This window comes from Thamnophis elegans, chromosome Z, assembly GCF_009769535.1.
Source record: "Thamnophis elegans isolate rThaEle1 chromosome Z, rThaEle1.pri, whole genome shotgun sequence".
Taxonomy (NCBI): domain Eukaryota; kingdom Metazoa; phylum Chordata; class Lepidosauria; order Squamata; family Colubridae; genus Thamnophis; species Thamnophis elegans.
In genome coordinates, this window is record NC_045558.1 from 122,960,205 (window position 1) to 122,977,852 (window position 17,648).

At 42.0% G+C, this 17,648-nt stretch overlaps 1 protein-coding gene across 1 annotated transcript in view; it reads left to right on the forward strand.

Moving 5' to 3' along the window:
* ITGAL (integrin subunit alpha L) overlaps nucleotides 1-17,648 on the forward strand; it is an 88,546-nt gene that overhangs the window by 24,535 nt on the left and 46,363 nt on the right. The window contains exons 2-4 of the mRNA XM_032234926.1: nucleotides 564-681; nucleotides 11,798-11,892; nucleotides 13,992-14,056. Coding sequence (XP_032090817.1) covers nucleotides 564-681; nucleotides 11,798-11,892; nucleotides 13,992-14,056 — 278 coding nt within the window. The remainder of the gene's footprint in view (nucleotides 1-563; nucleotides 682-11,797; nucleotides 11,893-13,991; nucleotides 14,057-17,648) is intronic.

Genomic DNA, 17,648 nt, shown 5'->3' on the forward strand with positions numbered 1-17,648 from the left:
CAGGGAGAGAAGCAACTTGGAATTAAGGAGAAATTTCCCAACCGTGAGAACAATTAACTAGTGGAATGGTTTGCCTTCAGAAGAGTTGTAGGGTGTTTATCACTGGAGGTTTTTAAGAAGAGACTGGACAGCCACTTGTTTGAAATGGTATAGGATCTTCTGCTTGGGCTAGGAGACCTCCAAGGTTCCTTTCACCTCTATTCTGATTGCCTGATTGAGATGCAAATAATAGCCTGTTTTTGGTAATAGGGCCACATTTATATCATTTGAGGCATCCCATAATTGCATGATCTCGATGATAGTTTTGACAAAAACCAGCAGTTACTTCCAGTTTTCTGCAAAAAACACGTGCCATTCCTAACCATTGCTTCACTTAATGACTACGGCATTTGCTTAATGATCAATGCAAAAGTGTTTGTAAAATCGGGGCAGGATTTACAACCGTCCCGACTTATGGCTGTGATGGGCGGGCTTTATTATGGTTGTATGTCGAGGATTGCCTGTACTTGATGTATTTTTGTTTCTCTACCCTGAATAAAGGCGACCCCTCTTCTTTTTTACAGGCCCCTCACGATCTTTGGGGTACAACATCGATCCTTCTCCAGCGATTCTCTTCTCATCGAACCACAGCAAGCACTTTGGCTATCAGCTCCTCCAACTTGGAAAAGGCTCTGAAGCAAGGTAGGCCACCATCCTTTTTCCCACACTCAATATATCACAGTCCTCCACTTATGACCCTTTGTTTAATGACCTCTCGAATTTGCAGTGGCGCTGAAAAAGTGACTTACAAATGGTCCTTGCACTTGTGACTGTCCCTGGGCAGGTAGTCCTCGACTTATAACAGTTCATTTAGTGACCATTCAAAGTTACAGCGGCACTGAAAAAAGTATTGGTATTGGTATTGAGTTTATTTATATGCCGCCCTTTTCCCTGGGGGGACTCAGGGCGGCTCACAACTTAAAAGGGAAGGGGGAAAGACAAACTTTTAACATATAAGACAATACATAATTAAAAAACACAACATTCATACCATTCGGGCGGGTTACAATCTTAGTCCCAGGCCTGACGGGATAGCCAGGTTCTAAGGGCTGTGCAGAAGGTCTGGAGGGTGGTGAGGGTCTGAATCTCCACGGGGAGATCATTCCATAGGGTCGGAGCTGCTACCGAGAAGGCTCTCCTCTGCGTGGTTGCCAGTCAGCACTGACCGGCAGATGGAACTCGGAGGAGGCCTAATCGGTGAGATCTAATAGGTCGCGTGGAGTGACTTATGACCATTGGTCACACTTGGGACCATTTCAGCATCCCCCATGGTCATGTGATCAAAATCCAAATGCTTGTCAACTGACTCATATTTACCATGGTTAAGTTATCCTGGAATCTTGTGATTCCCCTATGACGGTGATGGCCTAACCCTCACCGAAACCCTAACCCCTTTTTGTTGTTGCGTACCAAAAGCATGCTTGCATGTGCAATAACGCACATACATCCATAATGCAGTGTGCGCAGGGGAGCCTACACACCCTAGCCCCTGCAAATGGGTGTGCACCAGTGGTGGGTTTCAAAATTTTTTAGAACCTCTTCTGTGGGTGTGGCCTGCTTTGTGGGAGTGGCTTGCCAGCCATGTGACCAGGTGGGAGTGGCTTGCCAGCCATGTGACTCGGTGGGCGTGGCCAACTTGTGAAATACAGTGAAACTCACTTAACAATGCTCTTGCTTAGCAAGCAAAATGTTGGCTCAGAAACTGGCATTTGAAGCATGCAGGTCTTAAAGCTGTCAAGTTACAAGACGCTTGCACCCCTAACCCTTTAGAAAAAAAACCCCAGGGATGTTGAAACTTGACATCTTTAAGACTTTAAGGTTTAGATAGGACCCTTAGAGGCGGGCAGGGAGATTGATGAGCCAGCCAATCAGTGAGCGGTGGGTGGGGCAAGCATGGTGTGGACGGGCAGGGGGCTATAACTGGAACCGGTTCTAAATGGCACAGTAGATTTGTGGAACCTCTTCTATAGAAGAGGTTAGAACTGGCAGGAACCCACCCCTGGTGTGCATACACACGCGACTCCCACACATGCATGTGCACATGCGCAACCCCCCAAGGACATGCACCCCACCTCCCCCTCAGCCATTTTTTGCTTCCAGGAGGTACAGGAGGCTTTACAGGCCCAAAATGGGACACAGGAGGCCCCTCGCATTGTTCCCCCGTGCATAGTTTTGACTTCCAGGTTGGTGCAGGAGGGCAAAATGGGGTTCCAGGGCCAAAAGGGGGCAGGGGGCCATGAGGCTCCAAAATGCAATGCACGTCACCCCCCCGCTCTGCATGCGTTCTGTCCCCATGCATGTGCAGCTGAGACCTGAAGACCAGCTCACCAGCTGAAGGTGTACACACAGGCATGGTGGAGCTAGGCTGGGGGACGGCTGGCGTGCCTGCAGAGAGGGCTCAGTGTGCCACCTGTGGCACATATGCCATAGGTTTGCCATCAAGGCCCTGTGACGAGCAAAATTAAAGGGGAATCTATATTCACTTAACGACCGGGTTAGCCATTTAACACCTCCTGCGACTCAGTTAACAACAGTGAACAAGAAAAGTTGTAAAATGAAGCAAAACTCACTTAGCAAATGTCTCACTTAGCAACAAAAAATTGGGGCTCAGTTGTAAATTGAGGATTACTGTCATTACCTGATTGTGATTTGGGTACCTGGAAAACTGGCAGATGTTTATGCAGCTGGAAGCATCCAAGAGTCACGTTCTTGCCATTTGCAGCCTTTGCAGATGGTTTCCAAGAAGCAAAATCAATGGAGAAGGCAGCAGAAAGTTGCAAGCCACCATCACACAATGTCTCGCTTAACATTGTAAAAGATTGTAAAATTGAGTGTTGTCATGTGATACTTCACTTAATAAACATGCCACTTAACAATTCTCTTTCCTAATTATGGTCATAAGTTGAGGGCTAGCTGTAAAGTCTTAAGTTTTGGAGGGAGAAATTGGATTGTCTGTTGGGATTCCTCTAATTAAGAACCATGATAGCACGGTGGCTAGAATGAGGTACTGCAGGCTACTTCTGCTGACTGTCGACTGTCAGCAGTTTGGCAGCTTGATCCTGACTGGCTCAAAGTGGTCTCAGCCTTCTATCCTTCCAAGGTTAGTAAAATGAGGAGCCAGTTTGTTGGGGGCAATATACTGACTCTATAAACTGCTTAGAGAGGGCTGTAAAGCGGGTACATAAGTCTAAGTGCTATTGCTAATTATAGGGGTGAGGTGGAGGAAGCAGAATTGGCATCCTTTCAGTCAAGTTTTTAATGCTTTAATAGTTGTTAGACTCATCATGCAAAGAAGGGAAACCCACAGAGGTGTGTTTGCTGCTTAACACCAAACACTAAGAATACAAGAGGAGAGACAACATATGTAGAGTGTTACTTACAAGGGTGAGAATGCCCTAAACCAGAAGTAGAGATGGTTGAAGATAAGAAAAAAAATGTAGTAAAGTCCCTGCAATTCAGTATATAGATTGAGCCCTGGCTTTGTAAGAAAAATATTTGCTTGTCTTTCCTGATAAGTTTACAAATCAATAAAATTGCTCTAAAGCTTGCCCCACATAAAAATACAGGGAAGCTGTGATTCGTCAGCATCTTGGAATCTGACTCATTGTTGAATGCAGCAATTTCAAAATATCTGTTATTTCAGCCTCACAGTGTTGTTTTGTCACAACTCCATGTATTTGTGCAGTTGTAACTTCTGGATCATCTCTAAAGAGTATGTCTGACTAATGGACCCAATAAAAGCAGGCATCTTCAAGAACTTTAAAATCCCAAAAGCAAAACTTTATTGAGTACATCATTTTGGCACAGAAGAAAGCAAAACCAACTCTAAATTTTCCCACATATCTCTGTATAGTTAAAGATGGGTTTCATCCCCACCTCCCATGGAATGGGCCATATTGTCCAATTAGGAACCAGCATTTTGTTTTGATAACAGTCCACATCCTGGCAGACACTTGCAGAAGTGTCCTGGGATCTCACGGGTTGGAGATTGTAGCTGCCACATTCCATCTCACTCTTCCCTCCCCTTTCTTTGGCAAGCTAAAAAGCAATAAAAGTCACAGGAACCTTAAGCATTTTTCAATCTCGACAAATAGTACAGTCCTCAACGTGCGACCATTCAGCGATTGTTATAATGACACTGAAAAAAGTGACACATGACCAGTCCTCAATCTTACAATCTTTGCAGCACCCCCACTAACACATCATCAAAGTTCAGATTCTTTGCAGCTAGCATGGCTGCAGTTTCATTAGGTCATGTAATTGCCAATTGCAATCTTCCCAGACGGCTTCTGACAAAAAAGGTCGATGGGAGAAGCCAGACTTGTTTAATGACCATATGATTCACTGTAGGTGCAGCTGACTTAACAATTGCCTTGCTTACCAATGGAAATTCTACTTCTAATTGTGGTCATAAGTCAAGGATTGCCTGTAGACCATAGACCATCCAAGTTGCTATGAGGACATAGATTACCATCCCAAAGGCATCTTGGTCTTTGTAGATTTGTAGCTGATGATCTGTAATTGGGTTGTCCTAGTTCCAGTTTCCATCAGCTGTTTAAGCCCAGAAGAACTCTTAAGTTATGTACAGAATAGAATAACAGAAGGGACTTTGGAGGTCTTCTAGTCCAACCCCCTGCTTAGGCAGGAAACCCTAACCCTTTTCAGATGAATGGTTATCCAATCTCTTCTTAAAAACTTCCAGTGTTGGAGCATTTACAACTTCAGAGCATGACTTCATCAAAACTACAAGTTATCCTTGATTTACAAGCATTTGTTCAGCAAATGAAGTTACAACAACCCCTAAAAACTGACATGATCGATTTTCACACTTATGACCATTCCAGCATCCCCACGGTCACATGATCAAAATTCAGGCGCTTGGCAACTGGCATGTATTTATGATGATTGCTGTGTCCCATGGTCACATGATTGCCATTTGTGACCTTCCCAACCAGTTCCCAACAAGCAAAGTCAATGGGGGGAAGCCAGATTCGCTTAATGACTGAATGATTCACTTAACAACTGTGGCGAGAAAGGCAACATGAAATGGGGACAAAATTCACTTAACAAATGTCTCAATAACAGAAATTTGGGGCTCAATTGTCATTGTAAATCGAGGAGTACCTGTAATTCCCAGAGCTGCTGTTACTAATTTGTCCAGATGTCTATTGACAATTATATTGAGTGAGTGAGATTTCATTGGAACTAGATTTGTCCCATTCACATACTCACAGCCGGCAAGTACTAGTTGGCTGGACAGACATCAGGTGCTTTATTCAGCAGTAGGTTTCAAAAATTTTAGCAAGGGGCTCTCTGCCCAGTTGATTGGTGGGCGTGGCCATGGTGGGTGTGGCAGGGGCGTTTTTGCCTTCCCGGTGCTCTGGAGGCTTTCTTCAAGCCTCCGGGAGGGTGAAAAACGGCCTCCTCAGTCTCTGGAGGCCTTCTGGTGGGCAGAAACAGGCCCGTTTTCGGCCTTCCCAAACTTCCAGTAAGCCCGTATTTCAACCTCCCTGAGCCTCCATGCGTGTCGTGCACTTACCTTCATCCAAAAGGGGCCTCATGGTGACTCCTGGGAGGGGTGGGGCAGGGTGGGCAGGGCCAGCCAGGAGTGGGATTTGAGGGCTCTCCGAACTGCACAGAATCTTAGCTTGCTACTTTCCCTAGCTGAGTTTGAACCCTGTTTGTTTCTGGGCATGTTTACTCTGTATTTATTTGTAACTAGGAGGATGGTGGTTATTTCCAGGCAGGTTCCCTTTTTGTTGTTGTATCTCCTACCTTCTACCACTCTAGTTTTGAGGAAGTGAGAGTAAAGGCTAATAGTGGAATAGAGAAGGAAGTAAAATGGATACCTTTTATCTTAAGGGAAGGGTTCCCCCTTAGAGCAATAGGAATTCAGATGGTGTAACTTCCCCATTGAAGAAGAACATTCTCACAATGCACCGGCTTCTGGGCTCTTCCACCAAGTAGACTTAAGTGCTGCCATCTGGTACAAGAGTTGGCAGGAAACTAGGCTGGCTTAAAGATGCGTTGACTGCATTTCCGGTTCCAGGGGGAGAGAATTCAATTCTTGCATACAGCTTGTCTGCCTGGAATCCACACTGTATATCGGACATTAATACAATTGAGTGAATCCAGAAGTATTTCACAAGAAGAGTATTCCACTCTTCTGCTCATAATAGAATACCTTAGGCCACCAGGCTCGAAATGTTGGCCTTGGACAATCTGAATGTCTGCAGTCGGACCTAAGCATAGTACACAAAATTGTCTGCTACAATGTCTTACCTGTCAACAACAACTTCAGCTTCAACCTCAACAACACACAGGCAAATAATAGATACAAACTCAAGATAAACCGCTCCAAACTCGATTGCAGAGAATACGACTTCAGTAACAGAGTGGTCAGCACCTGGAATGCTCTACCTAATTCCGTTGATACATCCTCAACCCCCCCCACAGCTTCAACCTTAAACTGTCTACTGTGGACCTCACCCCATTCCTAAGCGCGCATAAGTGCACCAGCGTGCCTTCTGTCCCTGCCCTACTGTCCCCATGTATTTGTAATCATTTCCTTTATTCATGTTCATGTCCATACTTAAAACTGCTATCTTGTACATGTTTGACTAAATCCACAGTGGGAGGATCCTGTCTCCCTCACTGCCTAAAGATGAACAACCTTAAAAGTCATCGGTCAGGAATGAGGAAGAAGATGCCCACAGAAACTCTGGGGATGGGGGGTGGGTGGAAGGAACTGTCACCCTCTCTAATATTAGCCTGGAACTATTTGCTGCGAACTAAAATAGAAAAACACCACTTTTGACAATAAAAGGCGAAGACAGCCGTTGCTTTGGGCTGAGGTTGGGTTAAAGATGCATCAAATGGTTATGTCTTGGTCATGTGAAGAAGCCCGTTTGTTGAGAAAATAGCTCTATGTAGAAAGTTAAAGCTGAGGTTTGGTACATTTTAACAGAATAACAGAATTGGAAGGGACCTTTGAGGTCTTCTAGTCCAACCCTCTGCTTGAGCAGGAGACCCTGTATCATTCTGGACCTCCAGTGATGGGGCACCCACAGCTTCTGGAGTCAAGCTGTTCCGCTGATTAATTGTTCAATTATTTGATTTTGTTGATTAATTTTGTTACAGGGTCTTTGTCCACTCCAATCTCAATGTTGCTCCTTGGTGTTATCAGGCGATCATCTGTGTACAGCAGCCGAGTTGATTTTTCTGCCGGCTCATTTGCTGTATCCAGAAACATAAACAGTTCTGTTTGCAGTGGTGAAGTTGTATTATATGTTTGGAAGTAAATACGACAGCTGGATACAACATTAAGGCCAAGATAAACTGTATTCAGAGGTGATATTAAGGTGGTTTGGACCGGTTCACCCAAACCAGTAACGGAAAGCGCAGGTGGACCTGCCCACCCGCTCTGGTTCTATGCCATCCTATTCAGGCACGTTTTTTTTTTTGTTTGTTATAAAGTTTTTTTTTATTTTTTCCATTTTCATAGCATATAATCACATGTATACTATTACATAGCCAACATCGTATTGTATTATTAAATGTTTACATCAATTCATCTTACCATCAACTCCCAAAAACAATTTTTGGCTCTTCTGCTCTCCATACACCCAGGGCCGGATTTAGATGAAAAGAGGCCCTAGGCTATTCCACTTATGAGGCCCTTTCACCTCCCATTTTTAAATTTGCAAATTACATGAGAGACAATAAAATACATCATTACTGTGATATATATCAATATATATCAATATATATAGCTGGCCTCCCGACGGAGGGCGGCTCTGCTCTGCGGCAAAGGCAGCGAGGCCAGCCACCTCCCCTGCTGCGCGCAGCTGCCCGGCTCGGCCCCCTCACCCTCACCTGCCTGGCCGTTGGTGGGCTCCACGTCGACGGGGCGGCTACTGGGAGCGGCCGTGCCTCTTGCTCGACCGCCGGTGCCGGGAACGTGGGCGGGCTCCCCAACTGCTGCAGTGCTGGAACGATCTTAACCAATACATTTTTATGTTTGTTTATTAGTCATATGCGTAGAATTTCTCCTTATTTTCGGTTCAGTGTTTTTGTGTTCACTGTTTTTAGAATAGTGTAATTTTAATTTTGCTAACAATTTGAATGTAGGCCCCTCTTGATCTTGAGGCCCTAGGCTGAAGCCTAGTTTGCCTATAGGAAAATCCGGCCCTGCATACACCATATTTGTACCTTATTCATCACTTTCTTCTCCCTTGCTCCCCCCCCTCCCTCCCTCCTTTCTTCCCTCTGTCATCCTTCTCTTCTCTCCTTCCCCTTTCTCTCTCCTTCTCCTCTCTCCCCTTTCCACTCCTCATTTCTCTCCTCCTCTTCCCCCCACTTGCCCTCTCTCCTATTCCTCTCTTCTTCCCGCTCTCTCCTCTACTTCACACTCTTCATCTCATTTACTTGGTGTATTTCAGCTTCTGAGCGAGCTTCATTTTATATCGATGGTATTTATAATTCCTTTCCAATATACATATTTAATTTTAACATGTATTTTCCTTAAAAAAAAAAGTATACATATATAGTCATTGTACTTTTAAAACCCTCTTCCCCCCCACCCCAGCCTAATTTTGGCTGAGATGTAGACCTGGTTACAATTCCCAGCTATTCTCATCATCTATATAATTATATAATTATATATCCCTATATGCCCCCAGTTAGTGGTTCTGTCTTTAAATCTCAATAGTTTCCCATTGTAGGTGTATTTCATATTTCCCTCTCCATTTTCCATATCTTAGAGTAGATTACCCTTAATTATCTATAAATGGCAATCCTCGCTGTTCAATGTTTATTACAATTCCCTTAGTCTATTATATAGAAAAACAGCGGTAAACATCTCACTTTATTCATCATCTTTAAAATTCTATATATGTCCATGTTTCATATATTTTAACTCATGTTTAGTTGTCCTTCTATTGTCATATTCAGTCAATTCACAATTAAGTTTAATTATCATGTATAAAAGTGCATCACAAACCTCTGCTTTACAACTTCCCCATATCAGTATCATATTTATTCATATTCCATATATTTTAACCTTTGTTTAATTATCTTTCCCTTATTATATTCAACCAATTTGCAACTCCATCTTATTGTCATTTTTAGGAATAAAACCCTTATCTTAGCTTTATATTTTCCCATATAAAAGTTTCTAGTTGTCTGATTTTTTTCTAGTAAGTCTTTTGTCCCACTTCTCTGTTCCTGTCTTCTCCCTTTTCTTTGTTTTGACACATCCATTCTCTTCAATTTTCCTCAGGTCAACATCAAAAGGACATTTTGTATTTATCTTTGTTGGGGCATAATCTTTTCTTATGCCACTAACAACCTCCAAAACCACTTTTGTCTGCTTTTTATTCCCTTTTGTTGGGACACTTGACCTTTTTACAATTTTCCCTACACCACTGCCAGGACCAATGGAGTTTTTTGTCTGCTTTTTATTTCTCTCTATTTCTACCCCTTTTTGCCCCCCTTCTTCTTTGATTTCTTCTTTAGATATCTGCTTCTCTGGGTTCAGAATTCTATTTAGGCTTGATTTTAATGATTTATGCATATTTTTTATAATTTCACTTAGTTCTTCAAATTCCCAGCTTTCCATGATGTCCAGTTCCAAAGTTACAGTTACTTATACAGTTCTTATTTCAGAGTTCTGGTTCACCTTAAATTTATCTACTTCAGCTGCTGTAGGGAAAAGCAATGGGGGCCATCTTGGTCTTTTGTTCTTCATTAATGTCCAGTTCCAAAATTGAAGTTAGTTATACAAGTCTTATTTTAAGGGTCTGGTCCACTTTAAATTTCAACCACTGTGAGACTGGAAGAGAAGCCGGGGCCATCTTATTCTTTTGTAGAGAAAAAAAAAAGACAAAAGAGGGGGGGGGGACCCTTCGCATTTCCCAGTTCTTGACTCTGTAATAATTCTTTCCCCTGTAACCTTCTGCTTCCGGTCAGCCATAGCTGTTCAAAACATATCAATTGGAACAAACTTGCAAACAGCCAGATTCGGGTACCTTTCCAAATTCTGATTTATAACAGTTGGTTAATTAAAACTTCCCACACAGTCAAGGTTAAGTTATCAGTTGTCAGTGAGAAGAAGTGTTTTTTTTCCTTGTTTTGGGGAGTTGCTTCAAAGCGAAGTAAATTCTTCGGAATGTTGTGTTTCTATTTCAAATCCAAAACCAAATTTAGAGTTTATATTTGAGTGGGTTTGTCACTTCTCTGCTTTCTCCTTTTCTGTCCAAAATTGTTTCAAGCAAAATAGCTTGGGGGTGTGTGTGTCGCTGATGTTTCAACCCTCCATTCTCCTTTTCTTTCTTTCTTTCTTTTGGAGAAAGTCCCAGTCTGACCATCAATATTATTTATGTTCTCAATATTTCTTTACCTTTACCAGGTTTGATTTATGGCTGTGGGTTAGATAAATTTTCTTACCATTCTTTCATCTCTTCCTCACCCTCCTGTTCATTTGCTTAGACAGGAAGTCAGCATCTTGTCAGCCATATTGCCCCCACTCTGATTGATAAGGTAAATCTCCGACCTGTGAAGGACCTGTTGCCTCTGGGTCCCTCTGGGTCTGGTGAGACACTGCCCTTCTTTGCCCACCCCCCTCCAGGAGGATTCTGATCCAAAAAAGGATCACCAGAGTAAGTTTGTCAGGCTCTCCAGAGCTCACATTTCCCACGTCTGTCCAGCTGGAGAACTTCCTGTCAAATCTCTATTTAGGCATGTTTTGGAGGCCGGGCGCATACACGGAAGGCACGCGTGCAGGCAAAGCGCATGCGCGGAAGGCTGGGTGCATGTACAGAAGGGGCATGTGCGCCCGCTTCGCACGCACATGCACGTGAAGTGGGCGGGCATACAGGCGGAAAACCAGTGTAACTTAATGTGCAACCCATTGCAGACTGTATTGCTCCATTCATTGCTTTCAGTGGGAATTTTAATCTAAGGGAATGACAACTTGGTCTGGCAATTTCATTCTATTGCAAATATTCAGATATCTTTTTTTACAAATAACTAGGTTAATGCATACAATCTGTCATGAAAACATGGAAACCGGCAAGGTGTGGTTAGCTATTTATTTTGCTTCTTTGCATGGAGCAGAACAAATGAGAATGTTCTTTCAGAACCTTCAGGAACTTATTTATTTATATATCTAATTAGAATTTACTTTTTTTATCATTTGATAAACAGCAGGGATTGGCTCATGGTCAATCATTCCCTGCCTGTTGTTCTACCTCCTCCAAGAAATACAGGACCGAGTTGATTTTCCAACAGTTTTTTTTTAATTCTACTTTTATTTTACTCCAAAAAAGTTAAAATACAAAACACTCATTTTTTAAAGAAACAAACAAGAAAGAAACAACAAAACAAACAAGATATCAAAAAGAAAAAATGTATTAAAAAAGATCAACACACACATATATATTCACATATTGTTCCCCCTAGTTGAATGCTGATAAATATATTACAATATTAGTTTCCTACCAGTTGCAAAACAGGCCCAAAGAATTTTAAATTACTAATTCTATAGTTTTTGCAGGTTGTCATCTATATACTATATTAATAACAAAATAGTTATCAGGAAGTACAATAATAAAAGAGATAAGTTTAAAATTCCAAAATTGGTTTTCCAACCCTTTTGAGGGGGTGGGAACAGTAATATGCAGCGTTGTTGTTGGAGCTATTAGGAAAAACATTAACTTGTTATTATTAATATTATCCCACCCCCTCTATTCTCTTCCAGGGTCATTGTGGGAGCCCCCGGTGAGCAGAACTCTACAGGCAAAGTGTACCAATGTAATTTGAAGAGCCAAGACTGTGAGGAAATTCGACTTGAGGGTAAAATGAAGGATTTTAAATTCTTCGTGGCTGTGAGTAAAAGGCCCATTGACACATACAATACAATACAATACAGAACAATAGCAGAGTTGGAAGGGACCTTGGAGGTCTTCTAGTCCAACCCCCTGCCTAGGCTGGAAACCCTATACCGTTTCAGACAGATGGCTATCCAACATCTTCTTAAAGACTTTCAGGGTTGGGGCATTCACAATTTCTGAAGGCAATTTCTGTTCCACTGATTAATTGTTCTGTCAGGAAATTTCTCCTCGGTTCTAAGTTGCTTCTCTCCTTGATTAGTTTCCACCCATTGCTTCTTGTTCTACCCTCAGGTACCTTGGAGAATAGTTTGACTCCCTCTTCTTTGTGGCAACCCCTGAGATATTGGAACACTGCTATCATGTCTCCCCTAGTCCTTCTTTCTATTAAACTAGACATATCCAGTTCCTGCAACCGTTCTTCATATGTTTTAGTCTCCAGTCCCTTAATCATCTTTGTTGCTCTTCTCTGCACTCTTTCCAGAGTCTCCACATCTTTTCTACATTGTGACAACCAAAACTGAATGCAGTATTCAAAGTGTGGCCTTACCAAGGCATTATAAAGTGGTATTAACACTTCACGTGATCTTGATTCTATCCCTCTTTTTATGGAGCCTAGAATTGTGTTGGCTTTTTTGGCAGCTGCTGCACACTGCTGGCTCCTATTTAAATGGTTGTCCACTAGGACTCCAAGATCCCTTTCACATATACTACTATTGAGCAAGTACCACCTATACTGTACCTGTGCATTTTGTTTTTGTTGCCCAAATGTAGAACCTTACTCTTTTCACCACTGAATTTCATTTTGTTAGATAGTGCCCAATGTTCACGTTTGTCAAGATCCTTCTGTATCTTAAGCCTGTCTTCTGGAGTGTTGGCTATTCCTGCCAGCTTGGTGTCATCTGCAAATTTGATGAGTTCCCCATTTATTTCCTCATCCATACAATAGTGGAGAAAGGCCACGGTTTTCTAAAATGTAGAGAATGCTGTGGTGGCGCAGCAGTTACAATGCAGTACTACAGGGTGACTCTGCCTACAGCCAGGAGTTTGATCCTGACGGGCTCAAGGTTAATTGAGCCTTCCATCCTTCTGAGGTAAGTAAAATGAGCACCCAGATTGATGGGGGAACAATATGTTGACTCTGCAAACAGCTTAGAGAGGGCTGTAAAAGCACTGTGAAGAGGTAAATAGCAATCACACTTAGACATATACCGCTTCATAGTGCATTACAGCCTGTCTAAGCGGTTTATGGAGTCAGCATATTATCACCAACAATCTGAGTCTTCATTTTACTGACTCCAGAAGAATGAAAGGCTCAATCAACCTTGAACTGGTGAGATTTGAACTGCCAAATTGCAGGCAGCCGGCAGTCAGCAGAAGTAGCTTGCAGTATTGCATTCCAACCACTATGCCACACGGCTCCTAAAAGTCCTATAAGCCTACATAAGTCTACGTGTAATTGCTAGTGCTAAAAGCTGCAATCATGATTGTAGGATGCCTCTATGTATGTGTAAGGACAGCAAGGGAAGAGAAGAAGGTAGTCAGAGGCTGGGTGCAATATTCTGAAACAGACCTAAAGGATTAATATCTATAGATACAGATAGTCCTCAATTTACAATCATTTGTTTAGTGATCGTTTGAAGTTATAACAGCACTGAAAAAAGTGACTTATGACCTGTCCTTACATTTACAATTGTCGCAGCCTTGGTCACATGATCAAAATTTGGGCACTTGACAATCAGCATATACTGTATTTGTGATGGTTGCAGTGTGACAGGTCATATGATTGTCATTTGCGACTTATCAGCTGACACACAAACTCAGTGAGGGAGGCCAAATTTGCTTAACAACCATGTGGTTCATTGAACAACCAGGGTGATCCACTTAAGAACTATAGCAAAAAAAAAAAAAGTAATAAAACCAGCGAAAACTCACTGAACCTACCTTGCTTAGCAGGTTCTGCTCCCAATTATGGTGATAAGCCAAGGACTATCTGTAAGTAGGAAATTTAGATTATATCTCAAATTAACTAATCAATCTCTTTCTCTCGCTCTCTTTTTGCAGTGAACTCCCCAGTACCCCATCTGGGCATGACTCTGGCACGCAATATGCAAGGAAATAAAATGATTGTGAGTTTGGTCTGGAAGAGAGGATAAATTTGGGCACGGGTTTAAACTGCTCTCTGACAGGCAGAGATAGATCTTTAAAACTGCTTCCCATCCCTGAATCAATGTTGGAAGAAAAGCAGTATTTAAGTGGACATAAATTAAAATGCAGGCAACATTTCATCATTCATATATTTTGAGCTGGAAATTATTTTGGTAGTTAATTAGTTCCTGTGTTATGAAAAGCAAATTATTTTGAGTAGTAAATAATCTTAAATAACAATCTCCCCCAAAGTTTCAATTCCAAACCTAACAGGACACCCATAAAGCCTTATGTATCTGATTATGATTATATCATGATTTATTGATATTTTATCATTTAACACTTGTTGTTTGTATCTTATGATTAATGATTGTAACTATGATTTGTGATCTATGACCTATCACTTTGTTGTCTGTTGTACCCAGAGAACTTATACACCAGATTGAATGTTCTGTTCTGTTCTGTTTTTTCTGTTCTGTCCTGACCTGTCCTGTTCTATTATCAGAACACACAAAGCTTGAAACACCCAGATTTTTGAAGTTTACTGTTCTCTCTCATAATCTACTTCAAATCTGATGGACAGATAGACAAACAGATCAAAGGAATATCCAGAGAATTACCTATTTCAGGATTTATAGCAAAAACCAGTGATGGAATATCTGGAAACAATAATCTTACAAATACAATCAGGAATATGATCTATCCAATCCCTTATCCACAACCTAAGTTATGTGACTAGCACATTCATCATTATCAAAAAAGATAAAACCATCAGTAATTCCTTTCATGGAATCTGATTCAGAACAGAGAGAGCAACAAGTCTTCCTGCACACACAAGGAAAACTGTGGCAAACAACAACACCAAATGGGCTGCAAAACTCACACTGATCAGGTGCTCAAGTAGCACAGCAACAGCCCAATAGTACATAAGAGAGAGAAGCTATGTAAAAAGTGTCTACTGCCAAGTAAAAACACAACAATAATCCAAAATTCCAAAAAGCAGAAGTAAACTATCTGTATAACACATCCCAAGACAATGGATATCCATATAACATCATCAAAAAGTTTTATCCATACATCCAACAACTATCCAAATCCCTAACCATGAAAGGAATACCCTATATGAAAAATATATCTTTGAAGCTTCCACAGTATAATCCTAGGCATCATGATAGCCCATAAAGCAGTAGTTCCCAAACTTTTTCAGTCCACCGCCCCATTGGTGCTAGAAAATGATCCTCAGTGCCGTCCACCCAGTGGTGGAATTCAAATTTTTTTACTACCGGTTCTGTGGGCGTGGCTTGCTGGGCATGGCTGGGGAATCATGTGACTGGGCGGGTTGCACGACAGAAGGAAGATAGTAACAGTAACATTCAAAACTGTAACAATTAATTGCATATTTATTCAAAATCCAATTAGAAAACCTTTTTAGTTAATGTTAATTCAATAAAATTGTTGAACATGATCTGTTTTTTCTTTGAAGATGTTTTGGTGCTCATCCAAGAAGTGTCTTCAAAGAAAAACCAGAAAGTCCAGTTGCCTCTTGAAAAAGCACCTTTGGGATTCTGAAGCATGATGAGATGACCAATTAAATAAAGTTTCGTTTTACAAAGATGTCGTGGGCACATTGCTTGCATTGGTGTAATTAAGAAAGCACCAACATTTGCTTGAATTTTTTAATAATTTTTTTTTTCACTAAAGAACCATGGGGATGGAAAGGGAAATATAGACAATGGAGTCCAATCCGCTTCCTCAACAGATTGGAAGCAAAAAATAACTCTAGCAAAATGTAGCCTTTTACCTCTTTGGGGAATCATTTTCTTTTTTTAAATTATTATAATTTTTTAAAATTTTTCCCAATACAACTCATGCAAACACACATATGTTTTCCACACTTTTAACTTACATATTTGTGATTCCTTATAACTTCTTTAAGCTAAACATTTTTAGTACAAATCAACGCATTGACATATATATCACTAATGCAGTTTCCTATCTCTTCCATTGACATAATTAAAACCTTTTCATAAGTAAAGTTCAGTTGTCTCTCTCTCACCTCTTCCTCCCTCCTTCCCCCTTTCTCTCCCTATCTTCTTCCCACTCTCCTTTCTTATTCTCCTCTCTCCATCTTTCTCCCTTTCACTTTCTTTCTCCCTCCTCCCCTCTCTCACTTCTTTCTTCTTTCTCTCTCACTTACTCCCTCCTTTTCTTCTTTTTTCTCTGGCTTCCTCTCTCCTTCTCTTTCTCTCCCTCCCTCTCTGCCTCCCTCCCTCCCTCTCTCCTCCTCTCCGTGTGAAAAAAGGAAATAGCTTGGCAAAAAAGAAAAACTTTTCCCCTCCTCCTGGCTGCTCTGTTGCCCCCCCCCCCCCCGCCCCCGATTTTAAGCTGAATGCTAGGCTCAGTTCTGCAAGGGAGAGGGAAATAGTTTAGGAAAAAAAGAAAAACTTTTCCCCTCTTCCTGGCTGCTCTGCGGCCCATCTCCCCTGCCCTGGATTTTAAACTGAATGCTAGGCTCAGCTCTGCAAGGGAGAGCCCAGATGGAGGGAAATAGCTTGGGAAAAGAATAGATACCTTGGCTGGGATGTGGGGGAGGTAGCTAGAATAGAAGCAAAGGAAAACTCACTGGGCAGAGATCTGCTGGGCTGTGTGGTTGAGATAAGCGAGGGAACCAGGCCGGAAGTGCTCAGCTGACTGGCGGCCAACAGAGCCCCAGGCAGATTTGCACCCTGCAAGGGAGCCACCTCCAGCACTCCTCTGCCGCCCCCTTTACCTCTTAACACCTCCCTACTGCCCCCCTTGCCTCTTAGCGCCCCCCCCACAAGTCATCCCACCCCCCCAGGAGGCAGTAATGCCCACTTTGGGAACCACTGCCATAAAGCAACAAAATCTATCCAGACCATCAGAAGCAACCCAGAGGCCAGCAGCCAAAGAAGATGTAACAGGAATCATCTCTAAGTGGAAGGACAGTGAAAACCACTATGTGGGGCACAACAGGCAGAAAACAGAGAATGCATGCACGAACATCAACTGATAGTCAGGAGACACAATAAAAACTCCCTAATTTCACAACACACTAACATGTTCAATCCCAATTGCAAATGAGAAACGTAGACATTTTAGACCAAGCCAAATCCACAAATATCAGAGAATTCCTACCTTGGAATTCTTTAATAGGTTCGCAACCTTCTTCATCATCCCAAAGGTGCTTTTTCAAGAGGCAACTGGGCTTTCTTCATTTTTCCTTGAAGACATTTAGCTACTCCTCCAAGAAACCTCTTCAGTTCTGACTCAGAATTGAAGAAGCTTCTTGGAGGAGAAGCAAAATGTCTTCAAGGAAAAATGAAGAAAGCCCAGGTGACTTTTTTTAAAAGCACCTTTGGGACAACCATGACTTGTATGACTGAGAATCTTCAGAGACATCCCACACATATTAAGAGAAGCACCAAATGAACAAGAATAATCAGAGAGGTTATGCCCACCCAAAAACCAATCAGGGAAGAAACAACACCCCAATCAACACCCCAATCAAAATACCACGTATAAAGAACCAGCAAACTCTGCTCCTCCCCGCAT